At 41.7% G+C, this 20,660-nt stretch overlaps 1 protein-coding gene across 2 annotated transcripts in view; it reads right to left on the bottom strand.

Moving 5' to 3' along the window:
• ME1 (malic enzyme 1) overlaps positions 1-12,671 on the bottom strand; it is a 175,380-nt gene extending 162,709 nt beyond the window's left edge. Inside the window, exon 1 of one of the 2 annotated variants that reach the window (XM_069851267.1) lies at positions 12,516-12,671. In XM_069851267.1, the coding sequence (XP_069707368.1) occupies positions 12,516-12,620 (105 nt within the window). In that variant the 5' untranslated portion in view covers positions 12,621-12,671. Of the gene's footprint in view, positions 1-1,859; positions 1,960-12,515 lie in introns of those variants that run through there. The other variant, XM_069851268.1, reaches the window with a different exon arrangement.
• Between the last annotated feature and the right edge of the window lie 7,989 nt (positions 12,672-20,660).

Genomic DNA, 20,660 nt, shown 5'->3' with positions numbered 1-20,660 from the left:
GGAAGACTGAAAAGCCCAGTGACAGGGAGGAACAAACTGCTGCAAGATCTCACTCCTGCAGAAGATCCAAGAACTTGAATCCCAGTTCCTTGGCAGAAGACTCTTCATTTTCCTCCAGCACTGACTCCTAGGATGTGATAGACTTTTAACATTGGCTTAGGCCTCAGCAACATCAAAGCTACATAAACCTAATGTCCTTAAAGAATTATTCCAACTACTGCCACAGCACAAACCCAAGAGTTTGAAATATATTTCTTTAATAACTTGTTTGCCTATAAATAGCAGCAGATAAATTTACCTTTCAACAGTCAGTATCTTGAACTACAACATGGATTTTATTCCATGTATTAATCATGGAATAAAACTGCTGAACATGTCAGCATTAAGGTTCAATATTCTGTACTTAAATGAATCTTAATGGGTTTTTTTTTAGCTACTAGATTACTCTTCTACTTAACATAAGTAAAGGAATGTCCTATATAAGAGTTATAGAACTATGCACTTGATAAGCCACCAGCTGGTGATGTACTGCAATTTAACGCATCTAATTTTTAACATGACTTTATTAACTACACACTATTCTCTTCAGATCTTAAGCAAAGACAGAGTGGAGGAGCATGTGTGTAAGAAACAATGACGCACGAGCATCACTGATACCTTCAAAAAGGCATATACCTAGCAACTAATATGAAGAGGCTTTCTCCTTTCAGGTGCACTGCTCCTGACAACCCCCCCCCAAAATAAAAAAAACCCTATCATACAGGACTTAAAGATTTTCAAGCCAAACCAAACCAATATCCAACACTTCACAGACTCAGGTATTCATTTTAGTTTAGCAATTCAGTGTTCTCACACTCTTGACTTCCATCTGTAACTACTGATCTTCTTTGCACTATTTAGGTAAAGAGGCTTTACTGCCTCTTTTGTAAATACACCTCCACACACAAATCTGCCTTCTTAAGTCAGGTACCTGAAGTAAGAAATCGGATAAGCCAGCTAGAGACTGTTTCTGAAAATGTTATAACATACTTCATAATGGCCACTCACCTCCATGACAGATTTAAAGCAAAGATTTAGGTTTTTTTAAGGGATTAGTGAAAGCCAGAATTATTTTTGCCTTTGTGGGAAAAAGAATGATGTATTTCATAACTATTCTTCTTTTGTAAAGCAGTTATTCTGTAATCTTCTAGCTCCATGCCAAAAGCAAACTTAAAATAGTATCACTCACAGGGCACAAGAGGAAGAAAACTAAACTGTGATATCCATCTAAACTGGATGCCAAAATCATTTAATACTTCATAGCACCTATGCAATTCCAAAGATAACACACAATCTATTAATAAGACATATGGATCTAAAATACAAACTCAAGGCTGAAGACTGGGTTCATTTAAAATACGTTGCAAATCTGTTTGTAATTTTTCAAACCACTAGTAGGGATATTTATTTTACGAATACATGAAAAAAAAGAGGCAGAACAGTGACTTTAGTTTTAATATTGAACTTATTTATTAGAGAAAAAAAGTTTTTCTAAGCCAAAACAAAGTAATAGTTTCTATTTGAACAGTAAAAATAAGTACTTTTATTAAGTAAAAACCTAAGTTTTTATTAAGTAAAAACCTAAGCATAAACATGCAATGATAAAACGCACTGCTGTTCTGTGCCTCATTTATATTTTAAGAGCATAATAGTGATTAATTTGCTTTCTGAACTCTTAAGACTAGATAAATAAACCCTGACGTACTTCTCCACCACCAGCGAAAAGGTACGTGTATTCAAAGTATAAAAGATTGACGATGCTTTTTTTTTCCTTTTCAGTTCTCTGTTATGTATTCTTTATGCATGCATAAAGTGCTTACTCTGCACCTCCTCTGCTTCCTCTAGGTTGTAAACAACCTCAAGTCCCACACAGTGTTGTGTTTCAAACAGGAATAGGCACTAACAGTATCCAAGTAAACTACAGACGCTGATTTCAACAGAAAGTACACACTGCCAGCAAGAACTGCCTCCAGGGTGCCCTGTGACCTCCTTCTTATAAGTCAAGGTTTTTGCTTCCTGAATTATGCAACAAATTATATTAGCAAAGCTTAAGTTTTGATAAGACTAAAACTTGTTTTCTTATGCAAGCAATTCAGTTTTTTGTAATTAACTGCTGAAAAAAACTATGCTGAGGAATAGGCATAAAGTGAAATTAATTTGGAAATTTTTTTTAACAGAAACATATTTAGCTTTCTCCACAGAATTCTTTTTCTCTGAAATCACTCAAAGATTTGGAGTATTTGAAGTAATTTTAATTACTCCATCAAAAAAATGAGATAATACGATGTTAATAATTTGAGATAAAATTAGACTGTAGTCTCAGAAAGGTCAGACTGGTCAAAAACATTTAACTTGCATACTAAACAAATATTTCAAAATTTCCTTCTTAATGGGCTAATAGGAATGAGGCTTTAGAAGCCTGTGTAGGTTAAAGATGCTCAAATCCTCCAAGTGACAAGGGATTGGATTTTTTAAAGGTAATGCACTCATGCTAACTTCATGCCTGTTTTGCAGCAGCTTCCCCTCTTGCATCTCTTTATCATTAATTTACTCTCAGCTTACACTACTAAAATCAGCATCAGAATTAGGCCCTTAGTCCTTCTATAATATCACTTTACACAAATTTGGCATCTTCATAAAAGCCATGAATTTATTTGTGGTTCAACCGAGATTCCACATGGATGTGTGTCGCAGCAGTCCTGGCTCCTGGAGGTATCGGCAATGTGCATAATCCTGATAATTCTTTGAGGCAGTCTTAAAATTCCTACTATCTTGTTACATGTCATGAAATTATCACAATTAGTCAAAATGACAACCCAACATGTCATAACTACACAGCAATTTTCTTACCTATCTGAAAGCGTATCATTATTCTGCTGTTGGCTCTGGGAAAAAAAAGGAACTGGAATATTTCTAAAATATAAATTCATGGACTTCCAATATGTTTGATGCAGCAACTGTTTACTGATCAATTAAAGGTATAATGCTATTTATAAAAATGGGATTGAGGGGGAAAAGAGGAAGACAAAGAGTGACTGAAATAGAAGTTCAGTCTGTGAGGGCTACACAGGATGGAAATTAACAAAGATGATTCAACTGTATTTTGACACTATCTTAAAGTAACCATTAGGTGGTTTCTCCTACCTTGCTTGACTTCAGCCATGACTGATTTTTTTTTTGATGATGAACAGATATGTAGCACGTTCCATAGAGAGCCTGGAATTTCACAATTTCAGAACCACAAGTCAATTCATAATTACTGAGAACAGGACGCCCACAATAAACATCATATCTTAATATACCAATTTAATAAGGTAGATTCTCATGTCTGCAAGTCCTCCTAGGAAGTGGTGTTACTCACTATGTACAATCCCTTTCTCAATGAATAATAATATAGACTATCATAGTGTCCAGCCAAATTCATCCTCTTCCTTAGATCTGCTGACTGGAAACCTTTAACATTTTTAAGTAAAGATTTTAAATCCTATGTCATAATGTACTGGAAGCACCAAAGCCTTCACCTTATCTCTGACAAGTCAATGCACAGTCTTGCTACTTCTACCTATTCATTACGAATCTTACTCCAAGTCTCGTTTATCCCTGTTTTGCAGACACATCCTGTTGTTTCAACTTTGTCTGCAGCTCTGACTGCTGTACAAGAATTTGTGACCGTGTATTACAAATTGGTAGTCATACAACATTTTATTGCTTTTTCCTATACCAGATTTAGCTCCTTAACGTTGTTTTAAAGCAGACAATGAAGATAATTACTGTAAAACTATATCCTGTCATAGGCCTGGCCAGCACTGTCCTGGCACAAAATAAAAAGAAAGTCCCTCCGTGAAAGAGAAGGACATTCAAACAAAGCTTAGTAATGGTTACTAATGTCAAACTACTATAATTGGTTACTATATATAGTTGGTTACTAATGTCAAACTACTATCATGGCAAAGGAGAGAGTCAGAAAAATCCAAAGATGAAGAGGCTTAGAAACACCGGCCAGAGCCCCGGCGACATGGCACCTCACCCACGCACACAGCGCCAGCTGTTACAGCGTCTGGTGTGTCCTCGTAGAGTCGTAGCCTCTGCACCCACTTCTGCAGAAGCTAACTCCGTGGGCAGCCACAGCATACGTTCCCAAAACTGGCACCTTTCCTAGTTATACTATAGCTTTGGATCTTGCAAAACCTCATGCTTAGAAGCTGTAAAACTGAGCCTTCCTCCAACGATGGCCTCAGTAACATCACTGTAGAAGTCTTTTTTAAATAAGTTCATAAATCATGACCTTTGTAACAGAAGATCATGTGTATATACCAGCATGGTCAAACACAGCACTATTGATGAAATCCAAGGGTTCCTTTATTTATACCCATTTACAACCTAATTAATTGATGCTTGAAACATCTCAGTGCTAGTGTGATATCACAGCAACTACACAAAGAGAAATATACACAATTCGTCAAATTCAATTTGATGCAGTAAAGCCATATTGATTGGCATGTACGCACACCTCTGCGTCAGAAGTCCACAGGTACTTGTCTAAACAGGACAGGATTAAATCATAGAATTACCAGGTTGGAAAAGACCCACCGGATCATTGAGTCCAACCATGCCTATCAAACACTAAACCAGGCCCCTCAGCACCTCGTCCACCTGTCCCTTAAACACCTCCAGGGAAGGTGAATCAACCACCTCCCTGGGCAGCCTGTGCCTGTGCCCAACAACCCTTTCTGTGAAGAATCTTTTCCTGATGTCCAGTCTGAACGTCCCTTGGCGGAGCTTGAGGCCATTTCCCCTTGTCCTGTCCCCTGTCACTTGGGAGAAGAGGCCAGCTTCCTCCTCTCCACAACCTCCTTTCAGGTAGTTGTAGAGAGCAATAAGGTCTCCCCTCAGCCTCCTCCAGGCTAAACAACCCCAGCTCTCTCAGCCGTTCCTCATAAGGCCTGTTCTCCAGCCCCCTCACCAGCTTTGTTGCTCTTCTCTGGACTCACTCCAGTGCCTCAACATCCTTCTTGTGGTTAGGGAAAGATGATGAATGCATGAAGATGAATGTACATTCAATTCATTATCCACCAGCTGGCACTTAACAGATTGCAGGTCCTTCCTGACACTATGACTGTGCATAGGGAATGGCATCACTCTATTAATTTTTTTTTTTTAAAGCATTCTGTCTTGTCCAACATTACAATTAAGATAAAAACCCAAAACAAATCACTACAGGTTTCAGTACAGGTTAAATGTCCCACTCCTATTAATAGCCACTGAAGACAATTTCTTCTTTGTTTTAGCTACAGAGGAGCAAATGGAATTCCCCCGTGCATCTCATTACCCAGGCACATAAATCCAGCTTTCTTATTTCTGTTCTTCTGCCCCCTTTCCATGCTACTCTTCCAGCCACAATGAGCCACAGAGCTGTCAGGCAACCACTGCATATTTACTGCAGCCAAGGGAGCACAAAGGACAACTTACAAGAGCTCTTCAAATCTGCAGGGACCACAAACCACTTGTCAGAGCTGCATCCTCCGGCAAATTCTGCTTTTCACACTTCTTTGAAACAGTTGTTCCACTGTAAGATTCTCTAACATAAACAGCAAAATCCCCACTGAAGGATATTGATTATCCATTTTGGACCTCCATCAATAATGTGTTTAGCACAACAGCAGCGGGCCACAGCCATTAGAGTGTGGAGTAATGAGACCTTCTGTGTGAAATGCTGCATCAGCCCCTGCAGGCGTGGGCTACAGCACCACAAGTGAGTCACACACTGAATATAGAGCTTACCTGAACAGGCAAGGGGGGAAAGGGAAAGGATGATGGAAGCAAAGGAAGCAAAGATGGCACATTTTAACTTGGGAGTCATGGGTTAATAAGAAATTCGCTGTCACACACATTTCACTTCCTCCTTTCCTCAGAAAGGAGAGCAGGGCTAGGGGAGAGAAGCTTGTGCCTACTACAGTCAGAATGTCTTCCTTTTTCAGAAAGGCCTTGGGGCAGGAGATCTGATTCAGCAGAATTGGATACATGGTGCCAGAAATGCACAGTAAGAACTTGAGATATGCTTTCTGCAGAAAGCATAAATACTCTCTGCTGATTATTTCACCTAGACAGTGAACTCTTACCTTGCTCATTGTCAGCATCCATCACTAAAAAAAAATAAATAAAATTTGTGGCATTCCAGCATGTCTAGAAAACCTAGTGCAGAAAAGCACATTTAACCCATCCTAAATACACAAATCCTATTTTCAGTGTGCTCTGTGCCAGGATTAATGTTTCCATTCAGGTAGCATCTATAAAAGGTGGGTATAGGATTCCTCGACCCAAATAAGAAAAGGTCAGCTTTGTTTGTGTTCACTTACTGAAATTCACTAGAAAATCCCATAACTGAAAAGTGGTTTTAATGCCTGAAACTGCCTTACAGCACAACAATTCTGGGTTTCAGCTTTTTGTGACAACTTATGCCAGTATTCAGTTGTTAACAACTCTATATAGCTTCCTATGTAACTTCTCCCTTATTTTATTTGCATTTAATTCAAGCCACAGAACTTTGTTCCCAACTCACTGCTTCAGCATTCTTTTTCATAACTGAAAGCAAAGAACTGGAGACTGACAGGAAGAAAAGAATATAACACCAACCACAGCAACTTACCTACTACCTCAGGAACAAAATTCCAAGAAACAATGAATGCTGCAGGTCGTATAGATGGAATAGAAGATGATGGTAAAATAATCTGATTGAAATACTTTCTGCTTTTCCCAAGACTTTTTCCTTATTAATAGTATGCAGGACAAACCTGCAAAACATTACCAGTTTTATTTTTAAAGCCCATTCACACACACTGTAAATTAAAGCACTCATATAGATGCCATCCTGCATTCCAACTCCTCCCTCATACTCCAAGAAGATGACTTCAAGAAGGAAGAATACACTGGAAATGTCATAACCTCCTCATCCAGCCCTGTGGTTTTCAATGTGAGCCACCACTGAGATCACATTCCTGCCCCAAACCCAAGCATATGATGTATCTGCAGTTCTGCCACTCTACAACTTATGGTCCCTATTGTCAAAGAGCAAACAGCTCTGGTACAAACCAACCATTCCACCGAATGGTAACGCCTGTGTCGGAGACCCCAGTAATAAATAAAAAATGCAATGCTCACGAAACACATGGGCAAAATAGAGACACATTCACTCTAAAAGGTTTCAAAGACCAGACTGATCTAGCTTTTTCTGCTAGCATAATCACTATACTATTTACTCTTGTCAAAGACCAGAAAAATAACATGTACTTACCCTATCAAGAACTGCTCTGCTAGGTGATCTGATAGAGATAAGATCTGGGAAATACTACTGTTAAAAACTACAAAGTTGTAAAGGGACAAAAAGTTTATAGGAAAAAAGGAAGTACAAGACAGTGACAGCGATCAGCAACCATACCGCAAAAAATTCCTCAAAGTGCATCTTTACTTTCACATAGAACTGACCATCTTTAAATCTAAAAGGTGCTATCGTACCTACTACCATCAAATATTACATCATCCCATACAATATCAACTAACATCCTGAAATTTTTTTTACAAATTAAGATTGATACTTCTAGAATGCCATTTTAAGGAGTGTTTTCCTCCTCCATCCCTAGCTTCATCAATTTGCTTCCCAGAATCTCTTACCTGTAGCTAAAGCAAAAGCAACATTCAGTGAGCACTGGCCACTGCAGAGGACCCAGCCAAAATGCATACAAATGCATATGAAAATATGAACATAACCAGTGGAAGGAAAGAAGACTTTTACTGCTTGGTATTTGATAAAGGAGTAGATTTATTTAGAGGAGCTTCTTCAACATTTATACTCTTTTACCCATCAGACAGAGAAAATCTCACTGAAATGCTTCTGACTTTTTCTGAGGTCTAGGTTTTCTGAGGCCTATTACAGGCTCACCAACGAATGTAAAAGTGGTAAGACTTTTTTATGTGTCACCCACATCAGTCACACGACTATACTTTCTCAAAGTCAAAATTGATTTTAGTGAATCAGCTAGATGTACACAGAACAAAATATGTCTGTACTTCCCAAACATTCTTGTCCCATGGTCTGAAATGTAAGGGCAAAATGGGAAGTCCAGGCTTCTCTTTAGTTCAGATAATGGTTTCATTGGAATTTAAAAAAAAAAAAAAGTTTACAATTGTTTTTTAATAAATTAGTATACATAGTGTGTATGATCAGATAGGAAAGGCAAGTGTTCATATATAAGTAACTCCCCTAAAAAAATGCTCATTCCCTCAGCCTGGAATTTGTTATTCTGAGAAAGTATCACTGGAGGTGTCCTTTGCTCTTTTACTTCTCCTGAGGGATCCAGTTTGGTTGCTGTCAGAAATAAGACATTGGGATAAATAAACATTTGGTCTATTCCAGTACGGGTGCCTTGAAGAAAATCCTGTAGTGAATCAGTGGACTAGGAGCCAACAACATCACTGCGCGTTTAGTTGAGAACCCACTAAGATCCAAGGGCATCACATACAGGATAGATCATATACAGTTGGCAAGGATAAAACAGCAATGCTGCTGCAGGTAAGATCAAAATTGTGAACTCGTGGATGTTCAGCAGCCCCACAAGGCAGTCCATTCTGAAATCCTCCCGTGCTTTAATGCAACTTGAATGAAGTGAATGAAAAAAAGAGGAGCTAAGTGTTTACAAGCACACTACACTTAGCAGTCATGATGGCAGTAAGCTGGGGACAGGAGTTAAAATTAAGCAGCTGGGGAAGGAAGAGAGCCCTCCAGCACTTAGATCTAGTAGAATCACTTATTTCCTCTTTGCTGAATTAGTCTGCAAGAAAATGAAAGCAGCCTGGAAGCAAAGCACTCATCCAATGGCAAAGTTTCTCATTCAGGGAAGTGTTTACACTTGGCAACTAATACAGGCTGTTGGCAAAGTTTGGTATTGAAATAAGTGTTTGTATATCTTCACAGTGAGATTCTGAAAATAAGCAGCGTATGGGAAACTACAATTTGTTTAAACAATATTAAAAGCTAAAAAAAATTAAAGATGAGGTGAAAGTTTAGTGTTAAATTATTTGTGTGCCTTAAAAGAGCAAACTCATACATTGAATAAAGCATAATGGAGATTTATAGTAGTAGAGCAAATTACTTTCACACTTTTGTAATTCATTAGTTTAAAGAGCATACAACTCCCAGACAAAGGATTCTAATACACTCTGTTTCAGTGAAAAGAACTGAAACTGTGTTTGTTTTCCTTGGAATTGTGATTTATAATGTGCCTGAGGGTGTAAAAAGACAATTACCAAAAAGGTTCTAAATACATTTCTAAACAATACAGACCTAAAAATCTCAGACAATAAACTGAATCATGATTATTATCCATGGACTCAGACATGTGCCTGCAAGTGATTAAACTCAATGTGTTAAAATTCACTGTTCCTCAATTTTTGATGCTGCACCGCTGCTAAGATGGGGCAAACCATTCAGTGGCCTTGTAAAAGCAGCAGTGGTTTCATGGGTAGGCAAAATGTCCTGGGGCGAGGGGGCACACGGGGGATGGGACACAGGAGGACTAACAAAACACCCAAACGGTTTTATTAAGCTTTTCCTCTGTGCAGTTTGTCCATGTTTGTGAATCACTTGCAAAGTAAACCATGAAAGACTCAAGAACAACATTGCCTAGAGCTCCAACATACATCAGTGCTTGGTATGTTCTGGAAATTTTGCCATCCAGGTAGAAGCAGAGGCTAAGTGGAAAAGAAGAAATTCGGCTGTTTACCCTGGCATTCCCACAGTCCTTTCTCTCACCTCTCACCAGCCATCAAGATAAAGTGTAAAAAAGGGATGTGAGCACTGAGCGTGCAGAAATTCAGCTCTATTGTTGGATGAGTGGGACACTAAATGGAGACAGGTATTTTTTAAAAAAATCTAGCTCCTTATTTCTTCTTACATCTGTTTTGAAAGGTGCCCAAGTACAAATGGTTCCCTGTAAAATTTTCCTTTAAACTTGTCTGTGAAAAGGAATGCATCGAGGACACAAGCCCCAGGGTTCCACGTATTGCAGCACACTTCAGCTTTACCTGCCTGACAGCTCCTTTTTGTCTTGGCTTAAGAGACCCTTAAAACATTTGTCTTACTTTTCTACAAGTCACTGCTAGATACCACTACTCAGTACTTACTACTTTTGCCAAGTAAATGCAAACTTGACTATTAAAACAGGCACTCTGTCCAAAGAAAGTGCTGATACCAAGCAATTGCAGCTCTCAGGACCGAAGAGACAGCAGAAAATTCTGGCACTTCTGCAGAACTGCAAACAATTCCTGTACTTTAGAATCATTAAAGGAGATATTTTATCTACTTCAAATTGAATTATCTGCAACCCGATGCTTGTTTCACAGTCTTGGCAATAGAAAGTGAACTTGGAGTACCAGCTCCTGTGCATGCAGCCAGGCTACAAACTGTCAAACTCGCAACCATGTTGGCAGTCGTCAATTTATTTTATATTATTGCCAAATATATCTATTTGACAACAAAATATAAATATATTAGGGATTATATGTGTATACGTGTATATGCATACTTAGTAGGATGCAACACATCCACACCCACCAAAACCTGCCTGTCTCAGTCAGAAAACCATCTTACCCATTCTTCACCAGACCAGGAGCAGACTCTCCTCACAGGCATATAGACCAGAGACTTCAGCTGACCTTTTCTAACACCAAATTCTGCATTAGCTGGGTAGATGTGTCTCATAATGAACAACTGCTTTTTCCTGCTTCTCTGCTGTACAGTACACGTGCTGCACCATGGCTGAGGGGGAAGGAGACAGAGAAGCCTAAGCCAGAAAATCAGGCAAGTCCCTTCTTCTTTAGCATCTCACCTCCAAGTATGCTGTTCAGAGGCAAGATGTGTAATGTTTGTAGGAAAAAGGTAGCAATGTGCCTGGTTTGCCTCCGAGTACTCTGTATACAACACGTTTTAGAAGAAATCCTATTTTTTATTTGTTTGGCTTTCCCGGTTATTCTGAGTCAGACTTTCTTCCATGAATACTGCAGCTGCTTAAAAGCAATCCCAAGCGAAACAGCCTCTCATTGGTTTCTTCTTGGGAGTTCTACATTTTGGCTGGTTTTCCTTTCACCTGACCTCAGGAGACCTTCTCAGGCCTGCATGCACACAGAGACATAAGACAGGAAACTTTGTAGACAAGCACCTAGACTAATAAAAGCACTATTCATCTACCTAATATATGGAGCTTTTACTGATGAGCCAACCTATCCAGTAAAACCAGAGAGACAGTTTTTGTCAATTCATACCACTCAGCAGTAAGTAAAGTGACTGGGTACATATTCTAACGCAGACGTACAAGTCAGAGCATCAGGGCTAACCATTACAAGCAATGTGCGAGAACAAGGTTGGGGCTGAGAACTTAACCAAGGCTTCATGAGAACTTAACCAAGCTTAAACCAAGCTGTGGTTTATCATCTACTTTTGACTTCATCCATTTTTCATTTTGACAGCAAACGCAGAGCCTGTCACACCAGTTAAGTATTTTACTACCTGACTGAACTTTGCATCTTTATCATAGCTGTGCAAACACTTACTTACTCAGCCTTTTTTTCCAGATTAATTCAGTTTAGAGCATTTTATCAAGCTTAATTACCACCCTTAAAAAGGTTTTGCTGTGCTATGGCATCTTTCAAAAGCTGGCTGCATTCACTTATGCAGAGCAGGGGGCAAACTGGAGTTGAATATTACGTCTGCAATATACACTGAATTTTACATCTGCATCTAGAACAACGGTGATAAAATGCCTATTGATAGAATGATAGAATGAAAGAATGATAGAATAGTTTGGGTTGGAAGGAAAATTAAGATCATCCAGTTCCAAGCCCCTTGTCACAGGCAGGGACGCGTCTCACTAGCTCAGGCTGCCCAAGGCCCATCCAACCTGGCCTTGAACACCTCCAGGGATGGGGCAGCCACAGCTTCCCTGGGCAACCTGTGCCAGTGCCTCACTACTCTCGTAGTGTAGAAATTCCTCCTTATGTCAGGTCTAAATCTTCCCCTCTTCAGTTTATACCCATTCCCCCTTGCCCTATCACTATAAGCCTATGTAAACAGTCCCTCCCCAGCTTTCTCGTAGCCCCTTCAGGTACTGGAAGGTTGTTATAAGATCTCCTCGGAGCTTTCTCCAGGCTGCACAACCCCAACTCTCTCAGCCTGTCCTCATAAGGGAGGTGCTCCAGCCCTCGGATCATCCTTGCAGCCTCCTCTGGACCCGCTCCAACAGCTCCAACATGCCACCTGCCAGGCTTGCCTGCAGGTGACAAGGTGGGACACCCGTGGGAAAGAGGGCTGGGAAAGAACGAAGGTACCGGAGAAAAAAAACCAAAAAAAAAAGGCGACCGGAGCCGGTTTGGAGGGGGGGGGCGGTGCGGGCTTCGCTGCCGCCGCGGGGAGGGCCGGGCGCCCCTACCTTGTTGAGGCGGGGGTCGCGGAGCACCTCGTAGCCCCTCTTCATGGTCACCTGCGGGGACTGGCCGGCGTCGCGGCTCCCGGCGGCGGCTTTCCCTGCTTCCATGGCGAGGAGAGGCGAGGCGAAGCTGCTCGTCGGGATCGGAGGCGAAAGAGGCGGCGGCGGCGGCTCCTCCTGCTGAGGTGACCGCCCGGCGGGGTGGGATGATCCTGCCGGGAGGGAGGGAGGGAGGGGGCAGAGCCGCGGCGAGGCGCCGCCGGCAGCGGGGACCGGGGCGCTGAGTCACCGGCGGCTCCGCACCGGGAAAGGGCGGGAGAACGGGGGGACGCGAACCGCGCTTAACCCCGCGGGGACACGCTCCGGGCCTCTCGCCGCAAGAAGGATGTTGAGGCTCTGGAGCGAGTCCAGAGAAGAGCAACAAAGCTGGTGAGGGGGCTGGAGAACAGGTCTTACGAGGGGCGGCTGAGAGAGCTGGGGTTGTTTAGCCTGGAGAAGAGGAGGCTGAGGGGAGACCTCATTGCTCTCTATAACTACCTGAAAGGAGGTTGTGGAGAGGAGGGTGCTGGCCTCTTCTCCCAAGTGACAGGGGACAGGACAAGAGGGAATGGCCTCAAGCTCCGCCAGGGGAGGTTCAGGCTGGACATCAGAATAAAAAGTTTTCACAGAAAGGGTCATTGGGCAGTGGAACAGGCTGCCCAGGGAGGTGGTTGACTTGCCATCCCTGGAGGTGTTTAAAAAACAGGTGGATGAGGTGCTGAGGGGCATGGGTTAGTGGCACATAAGAATGGTTGGACTCCATGATCCAAGGGATCTTCTCCAACCGGGTGATTCTGTGGTTCTATTCTTAAATACCTGTCTCCATTTAGTGTCCCACTCATCCAACAATAGAGCTGAATTTCTGCACGCTCAGTGCTCACATCCCTTTTTTACACTTTATCTTGATGGCTGGTGAGAGGTGAGAGAAAGGACTGTGGGAATGCCAGGGTAAACAGCCGAATTTCTTCTTTTCCACTTAGCCTCTGCTTCTACCTGGATGGCAAAATTTCCAGAACATACCAAGCACTGATGTATGTTGGAGCTCTAGGCAATGTTGTTCTTGAGTCTTTCATGGTTTACTTTGCAAGTGATTCACAAACATGGACAAACTGCACAGAGGAAAAGCTTAATAAAACCGTTTGGGTGTTTTGTTAGTCCTCCTGTGTCCCATCCCCCGTGTGCCCCCTCGCCCCAGGACATTTTGCCTACCCATGAAACCACTGCTGCTTTTACAAGGCCACTGAATGGTTTGCCCCATCTTAGCAGCGGTGCAGCATGAAAACTTGAGGAACAGCGAATTTTAACACATCGAGTTTAATCACTTGTGGGCACATGTCCGAGTCCGTGGATAATAATCATGATTCAGTTTATTGTCTGAGATTTTTAGGTCCGTATTGTTTAGAAATGTATTTAGAACCTTTTTGGTAATTGTCTTTTTACACCCTCAGGCACATTATAAATCACAGTTCCAAGGAAAACAAACACAGTTTCAATTTTTTTCTCTGAAATTGTAGAATTCCTAGGTTGGAAATGACCTTTGAGATCATCAAGCCCAACTGTATCTGTCCACTACTAAATCATATCCCAAAGCATTTCATCTACCCTTCTTTTAAATACCTCCAGGGATGTTAGTGGATTCCCGCTCTCTGGGGAGCCTGTCCCAGGGCTTGATAAACCCTTTTGGTAAAGAAGTTTTTCCTAATGTCCAATCTAAACCTCCCCTAGCACAAAATGAGTGTATTAGAAACCTTTGGCTTGGAGTTGTGTGCTCTTTTAACTGATGAATTACAGAAGTGTGAAAGTGATTTGCTCTGGCTCGCCCTGATGTTTGCAAAAGGTTTAGACTGCTCTCCGTTTTACCACTTTGGGGAGCCCCTCCAGCCATGTTATAAATAGGCTGGTCTCTAACCACCTGCTGAGAGGAAGCTACACCAGTGGCTCTCCCGCATCACACCAGGTTTCACAGAGGACCTGATGTTCACCAGGGCAGGGAGCAGAGACACTCAGTGCTTCAAGCATCACATCGCAATAGAGCTCCTGGACCCACAGGGCCTGGTGCTTTAGTAGCAATCAGATTTCACTTTCATCCCATTATTAAATTATGAAATCCAACCTTTCCCAAAGAGGATGGGCTGCATTGCTTTGTGCAGCTCATGTTTGATGTAACTGGTTTTGGGTGGGAGCAGTGTGCTCATTTCAGCTGCACTGGTTGAGGTTACGCCTGGTTTGGGTTGGGGACCACAGGTGCAAAGCAGGGGTTCTACTGGTTTGTACCACTATCCCTAACAGTTGTTTGCAATATATTCTGAAATTGTGTGTGTACAATCCATTGTGTACTATATGACTGGCTTTTTTTTTTTCCCCCTCTAAATTCGTGTATGTACTTGGAAATTACTTTCATACAGATATATTAACCCTGCTGGAAAAGTTTCGTAGGTTTAAATGTGTGGCTACAAAAATATTCAAGGCTAGAGGGGTTGGCTGTCTGTTGTCAAGTAGCAACAAAATCTTTAGCTCTATTAAGCTTACTTCCTCACATTTAATCTATAGGCTTTGTATCCTTCTGCTACCTCATGTTTTATATTGAATGAAAAAAAAAAAAAGGCTTCAACACTTCAACAGAACCTGGCTTTTCTCAAATTTACTTTTCAGTAGCTCCAAAATGTTCATTTGGGGTTAATTAACAAAGGAAAACTGGAAGGGTTCCAAATCTATGTTTCTGGAAACCTGATGAATGAGGCAACAGAAAATTCAGTAAATAAATCTCTCTCTCACTCCACCATCTCAGAAAGAATTATGGAAAGCAGTATTAATAAAAAGTTTTGAACAACCTTTGAAGCTGGAGTCTATGTGACTGATTACTGAGACTTCCTTGGATTTATGTGGATAGCTGAATCTCTACCTACCCAAGTGCTGAATTTTACCTTCAGTAAGATATCCCTGTCTTTCTTAGACATCATAAAAATAACATAGAAGCATCTTTTTTCCCTTCTTTGTCAGTACCCTGAGACTATTCTGATGGAATGTTAACCTAAATGTGATATTTTTGTCCAAGAGAGAGCAATGTGCACTGATGTAATTTTTATCTTGGTGTTGCAACACTGTCTGCAACAAAAGCTGCTTTGATTTATGCCAAAACTCATTGCAGCCACTGTGAGTACCTATTCTGGGGTCTGACCCCTGCTAAGGACTTGTCCTAGCTCACCTTGCCCCAGTTATAAAAAGTATGCAAGGAAACTGTTAATTCAATGAAGTCCATTTGGATGTATATTTATTTATCATATAATCAGACTTCAGAAACCATTTACTACTGTGTTTTAAGTACCAATTCACTCCTTGTCTTCCTAAAAAATAGAATTTATTTGTTTGTTATTTTCAAACACTAATAAAAGCAAAATCATAACTGTCAGTTAAGATAAATGTGTCCCTGAGTTGTAAGAATGGCAACAGACCTTTTCAGATTGAAAGGAAAAGCAAAGAAACAAGAAAAAATGGTCTCTTGTCACCTGTAGAAGTCTTGAGGCTTGAACATTTTAGCATTAGATGGGATTAGCAGGGATTTATTTGTCCAGGTCTGCTCCTAGTGATTGGTTTCCTTGCTAGGTTTTATGACCTCCTGAGAATTTTGCTGTGTTGTTGTATCACCTTTGCAGAGTATCTTTGAGCAAGAGGGACTTTTAAGTGACCATATCCAGGCCCCCACAATGTTTGAACTGCAAAACCAGTTAAAAATGAGTCAGAGGAATAACGTTTAGCACTTGTATCTGCAGTCAGTGTTGATTATTCTGGAAGAGAACTGAATTGCACAATAAAGCTATAGTTGCAAGAATATAAAAAATCCCTTTTTAAGTGGCAGAATTCTTTTGTCTGTGTTATGTGATGCAAGAGTTTTTGCAAATATTACCTCACATTCAAATAAATGATTACTGACCACCAAACGTTGTTAAGGTGCTTCTGACAGAAAATAGAGTGACTTTACACTTCTGTTAGGCACCTAATTCTGTTTATATATAGTACACTACCAAGATTCCTGCGCAGGATTTTTCACGAGTACCTATAGTTCTCATTTCTTCCCACCCCCTCATACTCAATAGATTAATGAATTAATTTGAAACTTCTGGTAACTTCTTGTGCCTCTCAAATCTCCCCAGATATATGAAAAGCTCTACTTGAAATAGTCCTAGAAAAAAAAAGAGTAGAAGGAGTTTTTGTCATGCAGTGTACCTTCATATCTCAACCTAGTGATAAAAAACTCCACGCTTCAGAGTTCACAACCTACTTTTGCAAGCCAACAGTAAAGAAAGAGAAGTACAGGAAAGAAAAAGTTTCCTTGTTGCTGAAGAAGTTAATTAAGATGACTGACTCAGTTCAACTATTTAAGAATGGAAATACCCCCATGTCAGGCTGGGACTGATGAGAGGATTTGGACCCTTTCGAACCACTGTTTAACACTGTGGAGTCTGGGATCTCCATATGCTGAAGCCCTGCAGTGCCACTGGGAAGAGTTTACCTTCAGGGCTACCAGTCTGGAAGAGGAAAAAGGGAGCTCCTACATCCTTGTGAAAGCAGGACATTAACTATTTTTCTAGGGTGGTACTTGTATTTCATGTCTGACTTACCCTGTCAAGTTCTGTAGTCAATTACTGACTGATGGTAACTGTTGGGTGCTCACTATGGGTCACAGTACTCCAGCTGAGCCCTCACCAGCCCTGAATGAACTGCGAGCTTTACTTCTCATGTATTAGTGGTGGCAATTCCCTTTATACTTCTCAGCACAATGTTTGGTGTTTTTGCAATAGTGCAACACCGTTATCTCATGCTCGGTTTGCAATCCAATATAACCCTGTGTCCTTTCCCACAGAGATGCAGGCTGAATGAGTTGGGAAGTCAAATTTGGCGGAAACACAAGGTTAGCTTTAAAAGAAGGCAAATTGTTTAATGATTAAAAAATAGAACTGAAGCATTTCTGAAGCCTGTTGTGTAAACATTTTTAAAGTATTGTTAGCAATTCAGACTTGTGCTTGATAATAAGAAAAATTAATTTGTTCATAGAATCATTTGGTTGGAAAAGACCTTAGAGGTCATCACTTCAACTATACCTGTCTACTACTATATCATGTCCCCAAGCACCTCATCTACCTGCTTTTTAAAGACCTCCAGAGATGGTAACTCAACCACCTCCCTGGGCAGCCTCTGCCAGTGCTTGATAACCCTTTCTGTGAAGAAATTTTTCCTAATTTCCAATATAAACTTCCCCTGACACAGCTTGACACATTCCCTATTGTCCTATTATCTACTACATGGGAGAAGAGACCAATACCCACCTCTCCACAACCTCCTTTCAGGTAGTTATAGACAGCAATAAAGTCTTTCCTCAGCCTCCTATTCTCCAGGCTAAACAACCCCAGTTTCCTCAGTCGCTCCTCATAAGACTTGTTTCCCAACCCCTTCACCAGTCCATCTCTTCTCTGGGCACGCTCCAGGACCTCAATATCTTTCTTGCAGTGAAGGGCCCAGAACTGAACACAGGATTCGAGGAGCGGTCTCACCAGTGCCGAGTACAGAGGGAGGATAACCTCCCTGGACCTGCTGGTCACACAGTTTCTGATACAAGCCAAGATGCCATTGGCCTTCTTGGCCACCTGGGCACACTGCTGGCTCATGTTCAGTCGCTGTCAACCAACACCCCCAGGTCCTCCACCAGGCAGCTTTCCAGCCACTCTTCCCCAAGCCTGTAGCACTGCACGGGGTTGTTGTGTCCCAGGTGCAGGACTCTGCCTTTGGCCTTGTTAAACCTCATGCCATTGGTCTCAGCCTGTCGGTCCAGCCTGTTCAGATCCCTTTGCAGAGACTCTCTACCCTCAAGCAGGTCAACAGTTCCTCCCAGTTTAGTGTCATTCACAAACTTGCTAAGGGTGCATTCAAACCCCTTATCCAGGTCATCGTTGATCATTGGGAAGCATATTTTCAGTTAAGCTGAAGGAGAAGCAAAAACTAAATAACATAAGCATTACAAGGTTGTTGTTTAGTTGTAATTTTGATCTTTTTTTGTAATATAGAACTTTTGTTCATAACATGAAGGTGTTTGGGTTTTTTTTTAATTTTACTAGAAACTAGGTAATGAATTCCTGAAGTTCAGAGGAATTTAATGGTAGTTTTGAAATGCCCAAAATACCAGCAGACTGAGGTCCACACCGACCCTGCTTGTCCATGCTAACTTTAAGGCCTCCCCAACCCTGCCCACTGCCCAGGACCCCATTTCATCCCCCTGTAGCCATCGGTCCCTACCCCAGTGATGACACAGCCCTGCCAGCTTGTGTCCATGGCCCCCGTTGACCTGGATCCTGACCACCCTGACTTCCCAACCTGGCCTCAGCTGACCTGTCCACTACAGACTCACTCAGCCATCATGGGGCTGTATCTGACCCTTTTTTGCTCCGGGCTGCCCCCAGCCTGCCCTCCTCCTTCACTGAGAGTGGTGGGGTGAGACCTGACTGGTGAGACCCTGCCATGCTGGCCAAATAGAGATGCCCTGGGCTTCAAGGGAGCCACTGGCACTCGCTGCACCCTGGCATTGCAGAGAAGTTGTTCTTGTCACAGATGAAGAGTGCAGTGCCAAGAGGCGGCAGTAGCAGAGTGCACCTGGAGAGCATCCAGCGGGGCTTAAGGACAGCATTTTCCAGCAGAAGGGTGGTGAGCACTGGCGTAGGCTGACTAGAGAGGTCAAGGAGTTTCGTGCCTGGAGATTTTCAAAACTTGACAAGAAAAGGCCCTGAGCAACCCAGTCTGGCTTTGAAGTTCAGCATGTTTTGAACAGGAGGTTGGATTGGAATCTGGCACTGCATTCATAGAAATACTAAAATTATTTTGGTGTAACACTTGCTGAAAATCATCAAATCATAGAATCATAGAATAGTTTGGTTTGGAAGGGACCTTAAAGATCATCCAGTTCCAACCCCCCTGCCATGGGCAGGGACACCTCCCACTAGATCAGGCTGCCCAAGGCCCATCTAACCTGGCCTTGAACACCTCCAGGGATGGGGCAGCCACAGCTTCCCTGGGCAACCTGTGTCAGTGCCTCACCACTCTCATGATGAAGAAATTCTTCCTTATGTCTAGTCTAAATCTGCCCCTCTCCTGTTAATACCCATTACCCCTAGTTCTATCACTGCAAGCCTTTGTGAACAGTCCCTCCCTAGCTTTCTTGTAGCCCTTTCAGGTACTGGAAGGTTGCTATAAGATCTCCTCAGAGCCTTCTCTTCTCCAGGCCGAACAAGCCCAACTCTCTCAGCCTGTCCTTGTATGGAAGGTGCTCCAGCCCTCTGATCATTTTTGTAGCCTCCTCTGGACCCGTTCCAACAGTTCCATATCCTTCTTATGTTGAGGATAATGTAAGTATGTATTAATATAATAAAACAGAAAAAATACCTGTTGCAATTTTTATTAGTTGACATTGCACAGTCCAGACATTGCAGGAAAAAAGTCCTACCTGGCCAGCACATGTTGTTGGATGTGTTGAAGCACTGTGATGACATATCCACACGTACACAGTACCATTAGCAACTTCCATCAGCTCTCAAGACTACTGCAAAGTAGGGAGAAGGACATGCAGAAGTAGTTGCATGCCTATAGAGTTTGTGCTGCACACGGTTCCTCGGGTAGAATGAGAACTGAATTCTCCCTTATCCCAGTGCTTTGACTGGTAGAACATGTCTTTCTTATTATACTAGATCTATCACAAATCAAATAAGACATATGCTTCAGGTAAGCATCCATACTTTTTTTTTTACTATTTGTACAAATAGTGCAGAGATTTCTAAGTATTTTCCCATTTCTCAAAAGAAAGAGATAATAATTCAAACTGCAGAGGCCTAAAAATTCCCTGCTTTAGTTGTCACGCAGTTACACAAGAACAGATCCAATGTGAGCAGTAGTAGATTTGCAAAGCTGATCTAAAATGCTTCTGTTTTGAATATAAAGACATTCTGGAGTGACTTAAATGACTTACACAAAAGCATGGTAAATCCCTTCTCTTCAAACTATACAAAATGCTTGAAGCAAATCTTCCTTTAAATATCCTTTTAAAATTAATTTCCTGAATTGGCTGGT

The sequence above is a fragment of the Phaenicophaeus curvirostris genome, chromosome 2 (genome assembly GCF_032191515.1).
Source record: "Phaenicophaeus curvirostris isolate KB17595 chromosome 2, BPBGC_Pcur_1.0, whole genome shotgun sequence".
Taxonomy (NCBI): domain Eukaryota; kingdom Metazoa; phylum Chordata; class Aves; order Cuculiformes; family Cuculidae; genus Phaenicophaeus; species Phaenicophaeus curvirostris.
Note: the sequence above shows the minus strand (reverse complement) of the source record. Positions and strands in the feature narration are given on the sequence as shown.